Here is a 23,909-nt window from a genome sequence, read left to right as displayed (position 1 = left end):
CACCTATTTTTGGTGCCTTGTGCTGTCACCCTGTTATAGGCTCTGCTTTGCTTTGCCTGGTTATTGTACCAACTTCTCAGCACCATCACTCTGGGCTGCTCCAGTTCCAGCTCTGTCTGTAGAGGCCTGATAGAGGGGCAGCTTTGTTCACTGCAGTGGTGGCTCAGGGCTTCCCCACACAAAGAAGGGCCTGCAAGTTTCTTTTGCTGTCATCATTCATTTCCTCCATGAGTCTTGAGAACGTACTTAAGGAAAAAAGTTCTGGTATATGTGCATATCTAATGTATGCATTCACTCGTGCATATAAATTCTCCTATGCAGAGCAGCAGCCTTAGAGTGAAATGTTAGGAGATGGCTATATTCACTTTATCCTTATGTCATATCTCAGGTAATCACTTTGGAAGTCATAGGGTAAATTTTGAGTATTGTCTGCATTTTTCTATTATTTCTGTTTACATTAGCTGCTTTAATATCTCAGCTTGTATTGGCTGGAAACTCTTAGCTTGTCTCTTTTCAGTTCTTGGCATGTGGTCTTAGCTGCCCCTGAACTCCTGGGGATGGTCAGCAGCACTGCAAGGACACTGTACTTATCAGCAGCCACAGACCATCTCTGCCTAAATTCCATCTAAGCACCCAGGACTCAGAAGGCAAGCGAGGTGAAATGCAGGCACAGAGTTTAAATCAAATCACATTATTAGCGGTCACATTTCCCAAACCCCAGTCCTGAGACCTGACTAAACTAACAGTGAAATGACCAGGAAAAAACAATGTCAGCATAGGACAGTTTAAAAGTGCACATAGCAGAGCAGGGATCACTGCAGGAAGATCCTCAGGCAGACCAAAACCACCAGAATCTCCTATGTCCTTTTCACCTTGAAGGGAGAAGCTGGATTTTCACTTTCAGCTCGGCACTTTGCAAAACCTGGCAGTCTTGGCTCCAGCTCCTTCTACTCCTCATAAAAGCAGTGGAGGGCAGTATAAATTGTGTGTGCACTTCCCAAAGTGCTTTCTGCCAATCCAGCTCGTGTGCAAGGGATTTGCATTCAGAGGGCTTACAATAAGTACAGAATTATTAATACAGCGTTGCACTCGATGGCTGAGACACTGCTTGTAACCAGGGGAAAAAACCACCACCCTTCTGCTGTAAAGCATCTAAATGGGAATCAGGCTCAGTCTTGTCTCATAGCATAAATGTCCTGACCTGCTGTTCCCTACTTTGTAACACAAATTCAGCTATAATCAATTATGGCTTGAAATGTTCCTTAAACATAGAGAAAAATCCAAAGCACATGCAAAGGCCTCTGATGGTAACTGATGTGATAAAGCAGTGCAGGGAACTCCTGTTTCTTAAGGCTGATTTTAAATGCCTCTGCAGACAGATGCAGTTGCTCTGCTGTGTACTGCTAACCTTGAAGTGACATTAACAAGTTTATCCAAACTTTCCTTTTCCAGCCAGGATGGGGACTTCTCTGACAGCTGCTGCACATTCCCCTCTCCCCTCATTTCATCACCAACTATTTCTTGGCAATTGATAGAGGTCGAATCTAGATCCCATTGGGATTCACGGTGAAAAACTATTGACATCAACAGGTCAGGAATAGCCAAGAGAGGATTTATACAACAGAGAGCAGGGAAAATGAGCAGGAAAAGGCCACCCCAATCTCAGCAGGTGTAAATCAGGATGGCTAGAGATTTACAACAGATAAAAAAAAGGCAGGGGGAAAGAAGACAAAAGAAAATTAAAGTATATTTATTTTAATCAGCTGAGATGCAAACACAATCTCCTCACAGCCCTGTAACAGGAAAGCTTGGACCTGGCCAGGCTAGCACAACAGGGATGCTCCACATCCTCCTGGCGCTATTGCCGCCAGGGCAGCTCGGACATAGAGGGGAAGCAGAGGGAGAAAAAAGCTGCTTTGTTCCTGATTTTAGCAACCATGAGGCAAACATGCCCAGCTCTCAGCCGGCTGCCACGGAGGGACGGCGCGGTCGGTGCCAGAAGAGGGCACTTGAGCTCCAGCAAGCGGGAGATGCTCCGGCAGGACCAGCCCTGCCTGCGACACGGCAGCGGGGAAGGATGGGGAAGGATGGGGAAGGATGCGCCGGCAGTCGGGCTGGTGCTGTGCTCCCCAGAGCCCGCACCGAGTGCTCTCCTCGCTGCTCCTGCTGCCTCGGGGCTTCCTCGAGTCCCCTCATGAGCAAAGCGATGGAGCTGGTGCTCCTGGATCACACGGGTCCCTCACCTGGGTTCCTACAGTAATATGGATTGTGTGCCTGCTGAAATTCTCCCCTTGCTGGAGGGTTTTGTGGTCACTTCCCCAGATAGACCCTCTGGAGTGCAGTAACCTTCCCACTTACTCCAGCCTTGCCCCTAGCAGAGGCATTTCCTGAGTCCCTTTTCTTTGCTCAGCTGCCTGTTCTCATCAAACTTGCCCAATCTTAATCCTGCTGAGAACTCTCGTTGGTTGAGACAAAAATAATAAAGTCAAAAGTTTTGGGGTGAATGTATATGACACACACTGACAATCCTGCTGCCCAGCAAAGGATTCTACACACAGAGTTTACCTGCTTTTTGCAGCTGTGCTGTCTTGTTCAAAACCAGGCTGGTCTCCCTACAAACCTTACTCATTGAAGCACATAAACTGCTCCTATCCCTCCAGGCACAACCTAATCAGCCATGCCTCATCTCCTCAGAAAACTCCTGACAACAAAATTTCACAGATTATGCAAAACCCTGAATTATAGGCAAGAAAGACCAGAAGAGATGAAGAAAAACGGAATGATACAGCAAGTATGAGAATTTAGGTCCTGTTTTGAAAGCCTTGTTTCTTTTCTGTGGTGTTGCCTATGACAAATATGAAGCCATTTCCTTGAGATAGGCGAGCACAAAGTAATAGGTAATGTATCTGAACCAGTCCATAAACTCCCACTGCATCCATCTATACCATCTAATTCCAAGTGGCTGCCTCAGAGTGGTTAGCCCTCTGTTTGCATCCCAAAAGTTTCCAGACACATGAATAAACCAAGCACGGACAAATTGGGTCTGAAGGTCTGTTTCTCAGATGGATCTGGCAGCTGCCTCGGTTTATTGGCAGCTCATTTATCATCTCAAGAAAAATATTGATGGTTCTAGAGACACTGGCCCTTTCTGTGTCCTGGCTGAAGGAAAGCTGTCCTTCTGGGCAGGCTTTGGAAAGAAAGTCAATGCAACAAAATCTGCTTGGCAGGCACGTGAGGGATGTGGTTCAAAGAGGAATCATTAAGTAAGGAAGAAGGAGCACCAGGATGATAACCCTGTTGGCCCAGAAATAGCCCAGTCTGAAATCTTCACAGTGTTGCAGCAAGAATATGAGATTGTGAGAATGCTAACAGGCACAGTCATGGGCATCTTCTCAAGTGGAGGTATCACTGCTGCACAGAAGAGACAAGGAGCCTGAAGCTGTGTTCTGCCAGCAGAACCAGCCACTTAGCAGACCTGGAAGAAATTCACAGAAACTGGACGGTAAAAAGGCTTGAAAACAGGAATAATGGGACTGAAGTACTGAAAACTCTCCCCTTGGGCTCGTAGCATCATGCAGTCCTGACTCCACATAGGAGAGTTAGCAGCCCAGCTGCCTCTCTTCCAGAAAGACACCAGCAAGACAACTGGAGCCTCTGAGCCATTTCCATTCCCTCTCTTGATTAAACCAACTGCATTCCACTTGAAGAGCATATTTAGGGATTTATTGAAAGTAATATTGAGATCTGTCATGCACTGATGTGGTGGGGCGAGATCTCACTTTGCACATGTACCCCCAATACTTGCACATGTACCCCCAATACTCCCAGTATTGCTCCAGCAAAATGGCTGCAGAAACCAGTCCAGTGTAAGCTCTTTCTGCACATGACACTCCATTGCCCTGCAGATTCTCTTTGCTAAATGAGAGGACATGGATTTTTTGAGGGACTGGATGATGGAGAAAAGATGAATGGATTGTCACCTATAATTTGGTCTTTTCTGGCATCAGACGACAGTTGCTGGTTTAATAAGGATTGCTTAGCTTTAGAAGAAGAAATAACCAGCCTGACAGAATCACAGATGTAACCTGACTGTGGGAGCATGTTATTCAGAAGTTGGTTTGTAGGGAAGAGTGATGCACACCAGTCGTAATGACAGAAAACAAGGTATTTGGGATATTGCAGTTTTAAAAAATGTAATCCCTCCAATAGGCATTGGTTGCCAGATTCTTTTAGCCAGATGACCAAAACCTTCAGCCTATGCTGAACAGAAATTCAGTTAATTTATGAAGTTTTGAATCCCTCCTAAGTATTGGGGGAAAACAAGAAGACAGGAGAACAAGCAGAGAGTGAACTGAACACATGATATTTACACTCTGTACTCTGAAACTGAAAGCTTTATTTTTCATTTGGTGCTTATACCTGCTGCTCATGTGACCAGGGTAGGATTTATCCTAAATGCAAATAAAAATCACACAAGAAATACCATTGGAGTCACAGGAGTTGATTCTCCATTGCTTGGCAACTCAAACAGTTGTCTATAGCTGGAGAGAAAATGTAATATGACAAACCAACTGTAGACACAATTACCTGATCTGGTAGTATTTTTCTGCTTATGATGTACAGGGTAAGTACTCAGCAAATAACTACATAGGCTATGAGATTTCAAATGTGAAGTAAAGGTGGCTGATGGGGTCAGTGATGCTCCCAGGGTAACAGGTAGGAATCATAAAACAAAGCTTACAGGTGGTAGGCTTAAAACAAACAAGTTATTAGTAAGCTGTGTAAATCCATAACAAGGAATTTTGTGGATACTAAAAATGTATACAGGTTCATGGGAGACAAATCCATTGAGTGTGAGCTCAGATATAATCAATGTGTGGGTCTTGGTCTCTTCTCCAAAGTAAAAAGTGATAGGACTAGAGAAAATGGCCTCAAGTTGTGTCAGGGGAGGTTTGGATTGGATATTAGGAAACATTTCTCCACAGAAAGAGTTGTAAGGCACTGGAACAGGCTGCCCAAGGAAGTGGTGAAGTTCTTGTTCCTTGGAAGGATTAAAAAGACATGTGGATGTGGCACCTGGAGACATGGTTTAGTGGGGGACTTACCAGTGCTGGGTTAATTGTTAGACTTGATGAACCTAGAGGTCTTTTCCAATCTAAATGATTTCTTAATTCTAGTATCTCTGGCTCTGGGATTCCCAATCCACTAGTTAGTGGAAGCCAAAGAATATTCAGGGAAAATAGTTACATGCTTATTCTGTAACTAAATTATTCTCAGATCCCTTATTTTGACCCCTGCCAGAGACAAGACACTGCAGAGGACTGGTTTTGATCTGTGCTGATTTAGCTGTTCTCTTCTTAAGAGATGAGACATGAGAGAATCAGACCCACCCTGCTCTTATCAAAACACAAAGGTTTCTGAACATTAGATCAAAGCTGCAGGTTAGCTTTAGTTTCTGCCTGAGACATGTTCAGGCTTTGTTTTTCTGAACCATGGAGAAAGTTTCACCTGTAGGTGACAGGAAACACAACTGGCTTGGGTGGGCCTGTACTGGCCTTGGCTTGGATGGGTATTCTCATCACCTAAGAGTAGTTATTTTTTAACGACTACTTCTTTAGTCCCAAATACCAACATCGTGAAAGAGAATCAGGGACGTTTTTTAGGGAACTGCAAAGAAGCAAGCCTCTTTCTGTCTGTGTGTCTGTCTTTCTCAGCTGCTTGACCAATTGCAATTATGAAACCTAACAGGTTTCTGGCCCCTTTCAGCAGAGGTTTGATGGGGCAGGTGCAATCTGCTTTCCAGAATGCCACCAGATATCCTCTGTTAGGGTTTGCACAGATGTTAGGGGTAGAAGTGTACAGAGAAAAGGAAAGTGAAGTCTCAACTCACCAGGGACATGATCTGAAAGAAAAGATGTTGGATCTGTTTCCTGTGACTTTCATGCCTACTGTCCTCCTCTGGTTTCTAACAATAGACATGCAGCTGTCCCTACTGGAGAGATTAATTGTGGTCTCTCTGCTCATTCAGCTGGCTATTTTTCATGAAACTCATAGGAATGTAATATCTCTGAGACCTTTATCACTGTCAAATTCAGTTGCAATTGGTCAAGCAGCTGAGAGACAGACACACAGACAGAAGAGGCTTGCTTCTTTGCAGTTTCCTAAGAAAAAGTCCTTGATGCCTGTTCAGAATGTTGGTATTTGGGACTAAAGAAGTAGTAGTTAATAAATAACTTCTGCTCCCACCCTAGAATTCCCTTTAATGAACAATCAGTCCTGCTGAGCCTTTAAGTAAAAAAATGCAAAAGAAGGAAGGAATAGTTTGGGTGAAAGACAGTAAAAAGTGAACAAAACCATGAGACTGGGTGTGTCTGATTAGTGAAACAACTCCTGAAAAAGCCCAATGGGATAGCAGGAAGGCCTGGGGTAGGACTAATGACCTCAATGCCAATGAGGTGGTGAGGATACAGACAAGGCAGGCACAGAAAACACTCAGCCAGAAGTGAAGAGAAACAGAGAAGAGGAAAAAGAAGACAAACATGGAGACACACAAACACCACCCCAGGCTGGCAGAAAAGCAGAGACCTCTGCCAGAGACACTGCAATTTGGATGTTTATTGCTTTTTGAAAAACACCTCATTTGGAATGGCTTTTCTTTCTTCATCCCCATTGACATTTGGGAAAGCTTCAAAGCACAGCACTGTCTAAAGCCCATTCCTAACCTAAGTCTTCAACCCACAGACATTACTCTTCAGTTATAATAACCACTCCCCTCAGACATTTCCAACAAATTGTTAATATCTTTTAAGCCCTGCTCTCCATTGCCTTTCAGATTAGCCTTGCCCTTTCCTTTGCACTTAAGTTTAGCAAGTGTTACTAATAGGAATTTAACATTTACCAAAGTATTATTTTAACTACGGATCTAATAGCATTTGTATGGTCTTCTGAGCACCCAAGAGCCTCATATCACTTCTGTATGCTTAGTTTTGTCTAAGTTGCTGCTAAGAAAAAGAAAAAATACAAGTTTGTGGAAAAGCAAGTTCATAAGAGAGGCATTCAAACCCAGGAAATCCAGTTCCAAGAAGGATAGCAGCAGTGCTTGTAGAGAACTTTCCCTTCTTTATAATATCTCCAACCTGCAATCGCTCATGTGATCAACTTCCCCATCCAACCATGCAGCAAAAGTATCACTTGTGCTTGGTTTAAGTTATTTTTTCCTGTGTACAAAAGAAATGCTAATAGAAAAATGTAACATTTATTATTAGCTGGAAATTTTTATGGGGTTTTTTTCAATATACTACCATCAAAACCTTTCTGAATTTGAGAGTTTTGTTCATGCAGGCCAAGAATCATTGATAGTTTGAGTGGAAAGCACTGATGAGGATTTCAGTCAGTAAAACCTCAGTGATGGTTTTGCACCAGTAGCATTCAGTGTCTCCACAGAGACCCCAAAGGCTGCTTTGGATGAGACCATTTTTAGAGCTGGGCATATGAGGATCTGTCTTCCCATGTCACTGGATACAGCCCTGCCCTGGCTGAGGAGCACATCCTGTGCCAGCACGGAGTTGGGGACACCTGGTGGGATGCAGGGATGATATTTACACATATGTCTCTAAGATGCTCACGCTCCAGGCTGTCCACAAGGTCCCTGTTCCTGAATACAGTTGTAAATATTGACAGCTCTCAAGTCAACCTGTCCAAATTCCCTAGCCCAGGCTCACAGCTACTCAAGTCTTCCTGCTCTTCAGAGAAGGCAAACTCGTGTATTCATGTCTAAAACTGACTTGAGAGCAGTTCTATAAGTCTGGATATGCATCCTGCTCACATTCTCATCCCACAGCCACCATCTGTTCTCTGTCCTGTACCCTGGCATCCCTGGGAAAGAAATCTGTGTGCACAAGAGGGAGGAAAAGGTAACTGGAATCATATGGTTAAATGGGATAATTTTGAAGGTGTCTTCTGTGACTTATTCTACATTTAAGAAAAAAAAAATTAAAAGAAAAAACACCTTTATAATACACTTCACTTTTATAGCATCTTTAATCTAGGCTATCAAAGCATTTTGAGACACAGATCCTAAGAAATCCATTACAAAAGTTATACATATTCCTAAGTTGACTGTAGTCACTTCCCTTAATTTCCATTTCTCTACTGCTACTCCCTGACAGTGTTTGCATAGATTGAAGCAGTCACTGCTACAGGCAACTAGATAAACAAATCTACACAAAAATATGAACTCTTCCCCACAAACAGCCTCTCTTAACAGCAGAGAAGTGTTTTTGCACAGCATTGTCCACTCCATTGAGCCCTTTGAGAGAACAAGGTGTGCATACTGCAGCACCATGTACTGCTTTGTACTTTCATTCCACTGCACTTCATTAAACAGACTTGCACTGTTTCTTAATTTTCTTTGAGCAGGTCCCACTGTATTTCCCGATATGAACAAACACACAGATTCCTTCTGGGTATGAGCCAACAGCTGCAACCCTGAAAAATATCAGCTTCTTATATCATTAACTGAGTTTCCATGGTGCCCTGGGGCAGAGATATTGATGCTTGACAGCATTATCACTATAAAGTAACTTTACAACTCTATAATTTAACTCTATGCTTCCAGTAATATTAAGAGCATTTGAAATTGTGGCTGTAAACCTTGACACTTTCCACAGACTGGGGAGCTGAAAAGAAGATTTTGTTTCCTCTCCTCCAAACCAGCCCTAAACACAGTATGAAGAAACAGCCGAATACTGGAGAGAAGATGTGCAAGGAGGTCACCCTTAGAAAAATCTGCAGGATTAGGATTAATGCCACCTTTTGCAACACACAGAAAAGGAGCCTGTTTCTGGGAGCTTAGCAGAAGAAGGATGAAGGTGCAGACCTCTGGATGCCTTTCCCTGAATATGTGCCTGATTTACTTTGAACTCATCTTGGCAAGGAGCTCTAAGTGAAGTTCAAACATAAGCCACACTGGATAACCTCTGCAGAGCTCCCTCAGCTTTATCAGCACAGCTTTTCATACCTCATTGGCTTTTGCTAGTAATGTTGCCTTTACTGGCTGGGAATGAACCTGCAAGGGCCATAATCTGTCTCATGAGAATCTTCTCTTAAGGATATCACTAACAGAGATAGGAGGATCAGGACAGGCAGTTGCCAAAAAAAGAAATGTAAAAAAGCCCAAAATAACCAAGTACATTTGCCCTAGGGGACTGGCAGGTACATGAAGCTCTAAAAGTTATAGATGCTTTTACTGGAATTGTAGTTTGCATACAGATTTCTTTTCCCCAGGACAGGCATTTACTGAGATCCAAGTACTCTTTAAAAGGAATCTGGATGTAACAAATGACTGTTTCCTCCGGGGATTTAACTTCTCAAGTCCCCAGTCAAGCAGCAGACAGACATTCTCCTTAAAGTTAAGAATAAGAATGAACCCAGTGGTCCCACCTGTGTGAAGAGTCCAGGATGTGAGCTCCTGTTAGGCATCTGGAGAGATTCTAGTCAATTCAAGCTTCCATTCTGTGGCTGCAGCCACATAAATACATCTTTATGCCCACAAACAAGAAATTGAGTTCAGCTGTGCACCTTTGGATGGGGTCCTCTCCACCTGGAGGAAGCTTGCAATTAAGATTAAAATACACCTAAAAAGCTAAGGACATGCTGACAATTGTGGTGTCCACCCATCTTGATGATTAGCCTCCCCCACAGCTACCAAGCTACAATCATACCAGTTCCTGCCAGCTCTCCATCAATTCTGCCTTCCTGCCTCATGGCTGGACTTTGGGAGAATAAAACCTTTTATTCCCTGTTATGGGCTGCCTGCTTTGCAGCAAGAATCCGGTTCAAATACTCTAAAAAATGAACCCAATATATTTCAAAGCTGTTGATGTGAGAGTCCTTTGCTGGCTGCTCTCAGGTCAGGCTGTGATGGCTGCTGCTCACAGCTGCAGTGGGATATTGGAAAGCACCAGTTCTGGGTGTACTGGCAGAGCAGGGCTCAGCCCTGCTGCTCAGGATTCATCCTGCTTCCCCTTTTTTTATCCCTTTTTCCCTGCCCAGCTCTGAGGCTGGTGTGAATCGAGACAGCTCAGCAGCTGAGCTGAGCTGCTGGTGGTGAGTGTTACAGAGCACTTTACAAGCCTCGTGTCATAAGCCCTGTAAATGCCTAGTAAAACATGGAATTTAATGGAAGCATATCAGCTCATTTTAAAGCTTCTTCACCTGGTGCTGAGCTAACTGTTGTTGTGCTGCCTTTTTTAATCAGTTACCACCAAATGCGTGCATATGTGAGAAGGGTTTTAAACATTTCTCTGTCCACTTCCAGTAGAGTAACAGACAAGCCTACAATCCTCTTATTATGCCTCCGAAGCTGAGTCCATTCACTGTTATCTGCAGCACGTGTTATCTTAGGGTTTTCTGCAGAGCTTACAGAACACATCCCTAATGTTTCTCACACTCCAGGTACATATCAGTTGGACACAGACCCACCAGGCACACACATTCCCCTGCAGGAATGGCTGACAGGACGTTCAGGAAGCTGTACCTGATGCAGTGCTTTGTTTGCTGGATGGAAACACAAGAGGCACTCTGGTAGTAATCATTAGTGGTATCATGCCAATCAAGGCCTGAGACATTGATGCAACCATGGTAATTCTCTGTGTTAGAAAAGGCCAGAAACTCAGCACTCTGTATGGTGTTATCCCACCATATATGCCCCAAATATACCCCCTCTGCACAGGCTGAAGGAAGATCCTTCCCTCCTGGTTTTCATTTAAATACTAGTCTCAGTAGCCAATTTGTTTTTATAAAAATTCCAGGTGTTCATCCTCTGAGTTCTGAACCAAATAATATAGAATACATTCAGCCATACTTAGTAGAGTAATTTAAAACTGATTTCCACTTCTTATGATACCTTCTCATCCTTTCTTTCTTGCTTTTCTTACAAAAAAAAGTAACTCTCCACACTAGAAATGTGAGAATTTAAACACTAAGAGTCTGTCTTCTATTTTCATACATGTAAGGTATCCACCTATCTCAAAAATTACGAAGTATGTTTCAGTCACACCAGTCTGGACAAAATTCATAATCTCACCCAATGTAAAAATATATCTATTACACAGGTTTGTATGGATCACAGAGTTAGCATGCAAAACCTGGAGAACATGAAGAGATAAAAATCCCACCAACAAACCTAATCCACTTATATCATGGCATGAAAGGGAGTAGTACTGTGATTTTATTTGCCACAAATGCTGTAAAGAAAAGAAGCTGACAGGTATCATTACATGTCACCAGAGCAAACACAAGACTATTCAGATTTCATTCAGTTTTCCTGTCAACAGGAACAACATAAGCTAAATTAATATTTCGCAGAACCTGGAGATCCTAATTTATTTTTTTCTCTAAAAGAAGCCAGTATGGCTAGTTCTGGATGTGTGATCTGCTTTGTAGTCTCTTCTCATGGTCATGGCTGCCCTCAATTTGAGGCTGAATCTTGGTCTGCAATTCTTAATCCAGCAGTTGAAGCTTTGAACAATCCTAGCCTCCCTGATCTTGTTTCTAATGAAAGGAAAGGGGAAGGGAGAAAGGAAAAAAAGAGGGAAAGAAAAGCGGAAAAGAAAGGAAAGGAGGAAGGGGAAGGGGAAGGGGAAGGGGAAGGGGAAGGGGAAGGAGAAGGGGAAGGGGAAGGGAGGAAAAGAGGAAAAAGGAGACACACACACCCCAATAACATCACAATTGGATGAACAAAGTCCTAAGAAATAACCTTTAAAGGCAGATTTCCCAAATACTTGCCCTGTCAATTCACACTTCTTGGGCTCACTCTATTTTCTTCATTTATTTGCTTGAGCTGCTGCCTGCACGTAACTAGACAGTTAATAGAAACAGCCCTGTCCTTGGAGGCCAATATGAGCTGACTGCCTGTGTCTTTGGTTCAGGTCCATTAAAAAATCCGAGCATTAATTAATCACTGACTTGCAAATAGCTTGGAAGGGCTGTTCAGGCTAAATTGGAACGTTCTGCAATTGTTTTACTTTCAGTCATAGGCACTTCAGTGATGTGAAACTTCCTCCCCTGCCAGGATAGAATGTGCATAAATCCAGTGGCCACTCCTGTGTTGGATCAGACCAGTCTAGAGACTATTTCAAGCAGCTCCATTTCTTTCACTAACTAGAAAACTGCACGTGAGGAAGAGCTGTCATAGGCAGCACACTGGATAGAATTCCTCCACTGAAAAGGGAATAATAAAACCTTCCAGGGCAAAATGCCAGTGGAGCATACTCCATGGGCAAAGAGCCTCCCCTGCTTGCTGTCTGCCAGTTGAATCAAAACCTGCTCCTCTCCTCCTTTTCCACTCAGATGGGTGAAACCCTAGCTGCAGAAACCAAGCTGCTGCTTGATTTTCCATGCACCAACCTCAAGGAGGATCTCTGATCTGGAGCCTGATTTCTGAGCTCCAGCTGCTGGTGGGATGAACAGAGAATGGAGCATCTCTGCCTGCAGAAGGCAGGGCAAGCCAAGAAAATGCAGATGTTGGACCCCACAGGTGAAACTTTTGCGATGTGAAGCACAAACCTGAAATCTTGATGGAAAAGGAAACTAAGCCAGTGTGATCTACAAGTCATGAAGAAAAACACATCCAAGGGAATCATGATTTCATGTGTATAGGGGCTCTTTCCATTCCTCACTGTAAAAACTGTTCTTGCTAAATAAGGAAGAGAGATAAGCAGTTGTCAGCACAATGAGCACAAAGTGAGGAAGAAAATTTAAGGTGAAAATAGGGCAGAGGTTATTTAAACACCAAAATACCAACTTAAGAAAATAAATAACTAAACCTAACAGTAAGGACTTTTTTTTTTTTCCCCACAGTGGCAAGATCTACTACACTGGTGAATGTGGCAAGAAGCTTTTCCTTCAGTTAACTTTACTGGGCAAAAAAGAGCTTCCATTCCAAATGCTCAAGCTTGATAAGTCACTTTGATATATTCATCTCCCTCTTTCCCCCAAATTTCATTTTCAGTGGAGAAGTCAAACCAGAAAACCCCAAATGACAAACAATTCATTTCCCTTCTCCCTGATTCCCACTCTTATTCCCACACAGAGCACCCATATACATGGATGGTGAAGAATTATGTCTCATATGAAAATTTCTCCCTTGCTACCCCCAACTTCCAAAATGCAGTGGCAAGGTAAACAGGCAATCACAGCTAATCTCTCTCCCTCTGCAGTGTTTCTAAACCTGTGGAAATTTCAAAAGCTGCCAAGATAGAATGACAAAATGAAATAACATACCCAAGCTTGAAGTATGGGCACTGGCTGTTTGATTGAGCATGGTGACAAAAAGGAAAAGAAAAACATAAAAGCAGATCATAAGACCAGTCAGAACAATTCTACAAATTGCTGATACATTGAGATAGCCAGATGGATATGTGTTTTTTGAGGAATGAGACACTGCTTCTATTTGAGCACTCAAAAATGCCAATGACTTTGATGGTTTTGTTTTCGCTATTTGACTTCCATTTCTTTGTCAACTGGCATTGAAGATTTGTCCTCGAGGCAGCTGCAGAACCTAATGGATCCTTTTGGCTGCAGTTCAAAGGCAGAGAAGATATTTTAACTCAGTACCAAAGATGCACTCTCAACTTGCTATTAAAACAATAACACAAACACAGGGATAATGAGGGAGTAAGGAGAGAAATGAAGAAAGAAATAGAAGCCTGTGGAAGGAAATGGATCACAGACTCTCCAGGACTAGCTTCTATAACAAGTGTGTGAGACAATCTCCCACAAGAGGGAAATGGCTTACTTGATCTAATGTCTTTCTCTTCTTGAATTTCCACAGTATGGAGAATCAATAGGAGGGAAATTAAAGCATGAGGAGCAGACTCACATTTCCACTTGTGTGTTCCTATCTCGGCAAACCCTTATGGAGACAGAGAGGTATTTACCTGAAGTGCCCTGTTCACGTGTGCTGCCAGGGGAGCATGGATTCCCAAAGGATACAGGCTTCCTCGGTGTAGGGCACAGCAGCAGCAGTGCCAGCCAGGATGTAGCTGTAGAAGGAGACCTCCAGGGTGTAGCAGTAGGATGTGTCGTTCAGGAGCCCCCCGAGGAAGCGCCGGCCTGTCCCAGCTTTCACTGCATCCCTGTTGAACGACGTGCTGGACTGCAGGAGGAGCAACACAGGGAGAGTTCAGGAGGGCAGCAAGGGAAGGAGTCTTTTAACAGAGAGAGCAGCTTCACCCACATCACCCAATCTCATTTACACTGCAGTGTTTCTTGATCAGGGCCTGGAGGGGAAGCACAGCTCTGGTGCACAGGCTATAAATGATGCCTGGCAGACTTTCACAAAATTCATCTTGGTTCACTGTTGATACCAACTTTTCTCCTTCCCCCTCGGATAAGGCAGAGCAAGGCTGTCACACGCACGAGTTGAAAGCAAGCCTTGCAGATCCCCCATGCTCAGAAGTTAAGCTGTACTATTACCTGGATATTGGATTCCTCCCTCTCTGCTGCATTCCCCTCTATCATAACCATTCCCCCCACCCCTTCACCTGGCCTCCTAATCAAAGCAGAAATACAGTGGCATTTACGTTTTGGTGAAACTTTCTCACCTAAGACATTTGACTGGTTCTTAAATTAGGTCACAGAAATTTCCACTTCACTAACTTAAATGTTAACGGGGTGTTGCTCTCTGGGTGGAAAAATCTACCTCACTATTCTACAGCATTAGCAGCACAGTATAAAAGGCAGTATTTTGTGCTATTACTGAAGATCTGGCTTTAAGAACCCTACAGCTTTATGACTATTCATTTGAGGGGTGGAGGGGAGGACTCCAAGTATTTCCATAAATGAGTTTTAGCTCTCCTTTGAAGGCATGACATCTGGAGACTAAAGGGCAGCTCATCTTCAGGTTGATTGAAGTCTCAGAGCTTGTTCCTACCAACTAGACAGAAAAATGGTTTCTGATTTCATTTTGATTTTCAGACTCTATTCAGAAACCTCATAACCATTAGACTGAGCCAATCTGGGCTCAACACACGCTAGTGACAACCACAAAAAAATGATCCAGCTTGGATCTGTTGTATAAAAGGTCATAATATCTCCTGCTGTAAGAATTTTATGTTGCCAGTGAAACACAAAGGACCCTTAACACAGCTCATTGTTCAGTCACTGTGCCCATGGTGAATTCTTTGAGCTGTCCAGAGTCTTCCTATGGAGCCTTAGGGCTTTTCTTGCTAACACAATGTGAATATTTATGAAGCCCACCTTCTACCAAAAAGGGGGAAAATAAAATTTCCTTTGTATTTAAGAAATGACATGCAACAGTTCAAAATGCTAAACTTCTCTAGACTGAGAAAATCAGGCTAATACTGAAATAAACAACAATTCTTGATGAATAGTGTATACAAGGAGAAATAAAGAGTACAAATACCTGTGGGTTTATTAACATTTTAAATGTCTTGAAGTCTCTCTCATGTTGTGGAAAGGAAGGTTTTCCAGGTTAATTAGAGTAAAATGGAATTGGGTTTCTTATTAGCATTATATATAGGTGTTTCCAAATGCAACTTGCTGGCTTTGTGGTAACATAATATTTACCTTTGTGGGAATTTGTACACAAAATGCATTCTGCTATGTAAATACAATATAATTTCTGCCAAAATACATGGCAGAAGCCTGCAGGATATTCTGAATACCTATGGGACAGGGAAGTAAAGCACTCATAAGGAATGTTGGGAAAATTAACAGTTAATTTGATATATGGGATAAAATACTGAAAGAGGTCTACAAGAGGGAATGTTCTCTGGCTTCCTGCTGAAGAAACCTTCAAAAGACAACTGAGATCCTGAACCTGAGGGGAGCTTTATCCTCAGTTAAATTTCAGGAACATGAAGGAAGATAATCATGCTCTGGGCTTGCTTCCTAAGCCAGGTGAACATGGACTTCAGTAGATGGAACTTCATGCTCAAACAAATGCCTGCAGTGGAATTTCTGATTCATGAGAGCATCAGCTGCTGCTGGAGCCCAGCTCAAAGGAACAGGACAACAAATGGGCCAGAACAGGATATTGGGGTTTGTGTGCAGAAACATCACTCACAAAGGGACTAAGCTTATTCTAAGACTCTGTTTGGCACAGGAAAAACAAGGAAAAAGTGGGAGGAAGTGACTCAGGGAAGACATTAGGGATAGAAGCACTTCAGTGAGCAGGAGACTCAGTTACTGATATGGAACATTTGTGAAGATTATGGAATCTCATCGACTATGTTTAAAAACAAATGGGACAAGTATCTGCTGAGTCTAGCTCATGTCTTTGGGAAAGAGTTTGCACATGAGGTCCTTTTCCTACTTCCCATTATTTTAATCAGGCTAGAAGAAAGTTATGAGTAGAATTCCTAATAGATGATTCTTGAGATAAATCTTACATAATATTTTCATCACAGTTCTTGGCACGGTAAAGGAAGACCATGCCAACAAAATTTGCTGATGACACACTGTGGAATGAATCATCATTATGGAGGAGGTTCTGAATATCATACAAATGAAAAAGCAGTGGGATGACTTTGAGGGCCAGAGTGATTGTAGTTAGATGAAACTCAGCCACACAAGTGCCAGGTCATGCACTGAAGCATAATAAAAAAAAAAATTCTGCTATAGGCTAAAACCTTGTCAGCTGGAAATATATGAAGAGAGAGTCTGATGTGTTACTTCACTGAAGGGAGTTTTGCTTTCTAGCAGAAGTTAAATCTAGTTATTGGCAAAATTATGCTGTTGTATTTCAAAAGTGAAGCATAAGTAGTTTAAATATTTTCAAGAAGGTTTTGTAAATGGTTAAAAAAAGAAGGAAGAAAACAAAATTTAGAACTTACCAGAGTTTGAATTTTAATAATGGTATTTTGTGGGGCCTGGGGCTTTTGGGGCTTTAGGTTTTGTTTTGTGGGGTTTTTTTTCTTTTTCTTTTTGTGTTCATGGGTGTTTTTTTAATAGAAGAGTTTCAGTTTTGTCTGTGCAAAATTACTTGAAATGACAATGTCATTAATAAAATCGTCTGTTCATTTCTATGCCAAGTGGTACTGAATTTCCAGGAATAAAAAGCTGAACCTTCATTAAGGTGCATAAATGTAGATTTTGAAGGTTACCGTTGTCCTCAGTTTGAAAAAAAAACTGATGGCATTGACCAACTTGGTATCTTGAGTAAAAAGTGTAATCTCTCATTTGACTCCAGAAGGTTGGGGTAGAACATGACAAATTTATGTTTTGAAACAGCAGCTTGGGCCTGGCTCTAGAGCAAATGTTATAAGCCAAAATGTGATTTGATATTTCAGAGGAGAAAAAGAAAATTACATATTAAAAAGAATTTAGGTAATGACAAGAAAGAGCAGCAGGTGCTTGCTGAGTCTAACCTTCTACTCACTGTTTTAGGTCAAGATAAATGAAATGAGAAAAAGAAAATCAGGCAAAAAACCTTAGACTCCTCACCACAGCTGATCTTGGAGTTTTGCCCATGCACATTTATTTAATCAAACCCTAATCCTGGGAAAAGAGGGGTGGGGGTGACAAGAGTGGGGCAAGAACACAGGGAAAGTTGCCTGCAAATGAGTCTCTTCTTTTCTGGGAGAATCTATTTCCCTAAACCCTTTGCAGAGCTGAACTGAAGTCATCATTAAACAAATGCACTGAGCAGGCACAGCAGGAGAACAGCTAAACAAATATTTATTTCTCCAAAGCTGAAACGCATGGGAGTGTTAACAACAGCAGCAGTGAGAAACACAGTCTGGAGGGTGGGGGAACACCAAAGACTTTGAAGTTCTTAAATAGTGATATTTGTATAAAATCAACAGTAATGCATTATTAAAACACACAGATACATTAAAGCTCACAGAAGGACTTTGCTTCCCAGCTGGTGTGAGAAAATTCAGTGAACAAATAGCTATCCACAGAATTAGAAGCTGCCAAGGAATCCAGCGTTAAAAGAGCAGAGAAGGAAGGGTGAAGGAATCCCTTACTTTCTGGTGGGAAGGAACTCACCAGATAACCAGATTTTGAACACATTTGGGAGCCCCAAGGTGTGCTGACCCTCCCTCTACACCTCAGGCATTAGTGGCAGCTTCCCCAGGCCTCCCTACCAGATTTCACTCCTCCTCGCCATGCTGTGCTGAATGTGGAACTCTGTGACCAGTTTTCCCACTGGGGATGGCAGTGAACAGCCAGGCAGTACAGAGACATTTGTGAACCAGCTGGACCTTATTCAGACATTGCAGCAGACAAAGATGCGTGGAAGAAAGTGAGAAAGAAAAAAAATCGCATGTAAATTCTTTCTGGGGTGGTTTCAAAGCAAAAAAGAAATCTTGGCCCTTGGTCATACCTCTCAGTGTGCCAGAGCCTCTGTCCCTTGCTTCAACTAGCTTCAGCTGGTGAGACCTCCTCCTCTGTGTAGGTGTGACCACAGAGGGGACCTATCTCACTTCAGCATCAAAAAAACTCAAGTTTTCTGCACAAAAGCAAAAATTGGAGGCAAAACCCTGTAAAACTGGATCCACTTTTCAGTAGAAGAAGCGATGACAAAAAGGGATGGATGTCAAGCTGGCTGTGTCTAGCCAGTGATGGATGGGGGCTTCATTCTGCCTTTCACAGATGGCAGGACAAAGGGACCTTCTCATCCAGAACTTGTTGGGGAATGAATCTTTGTCATCTTCTGGAACTGCTCAACACATCAAGAAAAAAAGGAGCAAGTCAGACCTTGCCAGGCTCCTAACATGGGAACCAGGGTATGGACTGTACATCATTTTTATCAACCCTAGGGTGTTTCTCCAACCCAGCAAGATAAGAAAAAAAAGCACAAAATACTCAGAAAATTGCCAACCAGGCAGAAATCTGGTGACAGACTTTGACAGAATGCAGAAGATGAATTTCTGGCATAGCAAGGTCCAGGGAGGTTCCTGAAAACCAAGAGATAGATTTTAGCAGCTGTCCACATCTCCTGCAACACAACTGATTATGGATGTGCCCATGGAAGGAAGTGGAAAACTGCATATATCTTCAAAAATCTGAGCTCTAGTGTGCACATGAATGTTTCCCAGAAGATCCTTTCTCCTCACAAACAAAGTATCTGAATGAAACTCAGAATAAAGAGATCTTCCCTAAAGTTGCTGATATATATAGAAGATGTAGGTCCAGGAAGTATTCTACAAAAGGATGCAGCATGTACAACTGCATGCTCAAAAATCTGAGAATGAGGCTGGAAATCTTCCTGGAGAAAAGCAGAGACAAAAACACTAAGAGGATTCATAATTAGAGAATAGTTTCATATTACAACACAGAATTTAAAATATGCTGGGTCACCCTATGCCATTTCCATGGCTGTGTTTCACAATTGAGCCTAACTGCTCCTAAAAAAACCCACCCCAAACTCAGAAAAACTGCCTACATTTTGCTCATTCTATAGTTAAGAAATAAACCCTTTACCTACTGGGGTAAGCTGGGATTGTGCATACAAGTTGTTTCACGTTCTTCACTGATCAACACCAGCAATGGCCAAGTGTAATCAGGACTCGTTTACAACCTCACCACAGCTGTCTGCTGATGCTGCTCTCATGGATGAAGAGAAAGGTTTTTCCTAAAGCAGGTTTGACCTCTATGAGCCCTCAACTCAGTACCCCAGCGTAGCAAAAAAAAGTGATGATAAAAAAGTAAGTAGTTAGTGCTCTAGAAAAAAGGAATGACACACTTGTCACCAAGGAAGAATAGACGTGCCATTGGGAAATGGACTGGAGCCCAGACAGTGTCAAATCCATCTCAGGGAGCAGTTTTACAGTATCAGCTATAACTCACGCACTCTCATTTTCTGGAATGCTTTATTGAAGTCAGAAAAAGTTAGGAAGAGAGCACAGAAATTCACTGGCTTTGGAATCTTTGCCACAGAAGGTTGCAAACAGCAATATTGCAAACTGTGGCTCCTCTGCCTGCCCCTCCACAGGGAGCTTCAAACAGGTGAGAGTGGCAACTTACTTCCCTTGTGTGGACAGAGCTGATTCCTGCCACGATGTGTGCAGCTCTCACAGCTTTGACCCTGCCATTCTTGCAGCTGGTAGCCCACCGAGCTGTTTTACAAGCCAAACTTACCTCCTTACTTCTCTGGAAGCACTGAGCAAATTCCTTGTTTCAAAAGCCAACGTAACTCTCTCATCACACCCACCTCTCACCAGCTCCATTAACTCTATTAATAGACTGGAAAGTAGATGTGGTTTGGGTTTTCTGTTTTTTTTTTTTTTTTCTGTGATAGACTATCAACTCCAAGCCAACTGAGTCTGGAGACTTGGAAATCATGGCATTTGGGAGGCTGCTACCAGGCAGGCCTCTTCCAATTTATTTGACAAGATACAATCAGCATAAATCCCCAAAGCAGACAGATGATCTGAAGGAGGTAGCAGGCAAAGAGGAAGGATTCTGGGAGCAGAGATGTGATGAAATGGGAACAGAGCTCAAAATTACTCCACAAGTCATCTCACCTTGCAGCTCAGCTGTGTTTCTGGTGCACAGGAAGAAAACCTATCTCATCTCAAAATCAATTGTGACTACTGAAATTTGGGAGGTTTAGAAAAGTTCAGGATCGTCTCAAAGAGGAATTCCATTGTTTGAAGCTTTTCCAGATTCCTTAGGAACAGGCAGATTGGACTGATATTCCTGTGACTATGGCTCACTCACTCTCACAGACGGCTCTGCAGTTGACAGTGTTTTGTTTTATAACTTCTGTGCCTGGTAGGAAACACTGAGGTGGGCAGCAAAGTTTGGGTTTAGCTGCAGAATATTCTCTGATCTAGAGTTTGATTTGCAGAAATCTAAGGAAAGGCAAGCAGAGGAGATCTGGAACAGTTTGATCTGCTCCAAGAATATGAGAATGCCTAAACTTGAAGACCAAATAGCCTCAAGTCCTAAGAGATTTTTAACCATTCTACTCCCTATCTCTTTTTGCCTTCTTCCTCCTGCTCAGTGGGAAGCAGAGAGAAATCACCCTTTCTCAGAGGCAGCATCACCTTGTAGAGTACCATGAGCACACCTGCCTAGCACCACATTCTCAGGCTTTAGACTGCAATTCTCCTCAGAGAAATAACAGTTTAAAGGTACATTGTCACCACACACACATCTGCTCCCTGAGGGGCTTCATTATCCCTCTAATGTGCAGTGAAGGAATACCAGATCTTTCCCCCTCCCCAGCCCTCCCAAGTGTCTTTCAGTCATGCCTGCTTAAGTTGGCTGATAAAAACACATATTTGCATGGTCATTAGCAGAGAGGTTGGAAGGAGGGAGTTTTATAAACTCTCGGTTTATGCCTCAAGACCAAAAGTACCAAATTAGTGCTTTTTCTCAGAAATTCTGCAGCTAGAAAAGTAGCTGCCTTTCATGCTTCAGGGTTTCAGCTGTTCACCTGCGAGAAGTACAATAGCAGCACTTTTTACTGCTCATTAATATCCACGCTCTGCTGTACAGCTCCAGGACTGATGGAGGTCCCTGCACCTTGTCCCAGTTACACTGGCAGCCCCAGTGCAGGGCTTTGGCCCTGCATTTCCCATTCCCCAGAATCCTTCCCCACGTGCACCAAAACTCATTGCACTCCCAGCTCCCACCTCCCTGAGTGCTGCAGCTCTGAGGTTGTTTATTGAGTTCACTGGCTTTAGCACAGCAGCTAACACGACTGGAATGAAAATCAAACCAGCTGAGAGAGATTTTAAACAGCTGCAGCCAAACAAAGCAGGGTGGCCGTGGCCTGAGACCTTCACAGAGCCAGACAGGGTTTCCCTACAGAGTGGGCAGCCCATCACAGCCTATGTGGAAAAAACAGGAGGAGGAGGCAGATTCCACCCCATCCTGAAGGCAAACCTCAGTTAGAGCTCCATGCTACTAGACCTGCCATCCTGAATACACACACAGAGGGTACTGTATCCCAAACCATCCTTCCTTAGGTCCTCTCAGCTCCTCCTGTAGTGAGTCTGCATCTGCCCATCACCAGAGGTTCATTTAACACAAGTGACAATGTCACCTTCTCAAACATTCACCTATCCCTCACTAACCAGACTTAGGCTGGAACTCTGATGGCCCTTTTAAGAGCCAACCCAGGCTGTGACCAGTGATAAACACAAATCGGGGATCTGAAAATGCTTCAGGTTAATAATGAAGAAAAGGTCTGCTTTTCCTCTATTTTCTTACTAATAGCAGCCTCTGCTTCTCTGAGCACATGCTCCTCTAAAGATGCCAATGGTGCCATTTCCTAGTCTAAGCTCTGCAGGATAATCACACTGTTTAGAAAATAACTCAAGTCTCTGGAGTTCTCACTTTCTCCATTTGTCAGTAGAAAACGAGACGTTTCCTCAAAATATACAATAAAATAGCCTCTAGCAGTAGCCTGCAATGCTTCTCTTTACAATACTTTCATGAGTGTGAGCGAGGTCTCCTGGGAGTGCTTTCATAATCATTTATACAAATGACAGAAAACTAGGACAATGAGAAGCAAAAAAGGAAAATACAGCCATCATGCACACAGTTGCTTTGAATAGTCTGCAGAATAAGTGGTTTGCTCCGTGGCAAAGAAAAGTTCTTCTCACTTGCAGGCCTAAATCAGGGGATTATGGAGTTCCTAAGGAGGGACAGGATGCTGCTCCCAGGGCAACCCAATGCAGCCATTGCTCACACTCTTTCTTGCCTCTCTCACTGCTCCAGGACAGTTCTCTGAGCCAGAGTTGTATTCTACATATGTTAAAATACCAAGTGGTTAAAAAAGTAATACCCAGACAGATATCCTGGCAGGAGGATGGGTGTCCAATTTCTTATCCATCTTCCTGCCCTTCCTTCACAGCAGTTTGTCCCAGCTGAGGGAATCTGTGGTGCTCTGCAGGAGAGGCAGCTTGCAGGAGAACCTGCAGCAGCTGCTCTCATTGCTGCTGCTCTGGGAGGCTTTCACCTGCTCCCAGCATGTCGGCATTAGCTAAGAGTAATGATGGTCTTCGAGAATACACCATAAAATTGCTATGAAAACTTGTTTCTTCTGTGTACATTCTAAATTTCTACCTGTGTGGGGATGGAGAAGGCACTGTCAACTCCTATATGCACAAAGAGCAAAGGCAAGAAGGTACTGAAGGAAAATCCATTTGTTCCAACGCTTCCCCCCTCTCCTTTTCCTTTTCTTTGCAATACAAATTCAATCCTCAATAAACAAGGAGGGGTGGGCTGGTGCAGCCCACCAGTTTCAATTCACTGAGACTCTCCAAGAGGCAGAGTTCTGGTGAGACCAAAGCCTGTAACACTCAGAAGGACAGACTGCACACTCTGTTCCCTGTGCCACCAGAAACACATTTCCTGTCTCGCCTCACCCAGCCTCCAGAATAAATAAATAAATGAATTTATGGAGCAACATGTCCAAGAAGCAGCAAGCAGAAATGCATCCCAGAGGGGTGCTAAAGCATATAATAGCTGTATTTGTCTTCCTGGATATGCCTTGGTACAATACTACAAAAAAGGAGGCAGGATCATTTGTTGTGCTCAGGTTTTAAGAGATTTCTGAGTACATCTGTTAAGCTTGCATGATGTTAACAAAACCTACCTGAACACAGCAGCTTTTGCCTTTCTGGGACAAGAGTCTTTTTTAACCAAAACAACAGAGAGGCACTTAGGAGATGGTGATGCAAGTATGGATTTTACTTCAGGATAAATTCCAGGCCTGGGCAACTTTTTACTGCTTCCCCTTCCCTGTCCAGCCATATGCAGCACAAACTGTTTTTTTGTTATTTCAGAACAGATTATTGGGATTTGATCATTCAATGTTCATGTGTTGATATTACTGCTTCAGGCACTTGCATCACCACCTCCTTCAGAAATGGCCCAAAACCTTGGGATTTGCAATAGGGGTCACAAGATTCAGAGGGAGG

General features: G+C 43.0%; 1 protein-coding gene across 1 annotated transcript in view; it reads right to left on the bottom strand.

The window, feature by feature from the left end:
* BEND5 (BEN domain containing 5) overlaps positions 1-23,909 on the bottom strand; it is an 860,026-nt gene that overhangs the window by 65,278 nt on the left and 770,839 nt on the right. Inside the window, exon 11 of the mRNA XM_085067639.1 lies at positions 13,996-14,158. Within this exon, the coding sequence (XP_084923765.1) occupies positions 13,996-14,158 (163 nt within the window). The remainder of the gene's footprint in view (positions 1-13,995; positions 14,159-23,909) is intronic.

Source organism: Lichenostomus cassidix, chromosome 8 (assembly GCF_008360975.1).
Source record: "Lichenostomus cassidix isolate B80296 chromosome 8, HeHo_3.0, whole genome shotgun sequence".
NCBI classification, from domain to species: domain Eukaryota; kingdom Metazoa; phylum Chordata; class Aves; order Passeriformes; family Meliphagidae; genus Lichenostomus; species Lichenostomus cassidix.
Note: the sequence above shows the minus strand (reverse complement) of the source record. Positions and strands in the feature narration are given on the sequence as shown.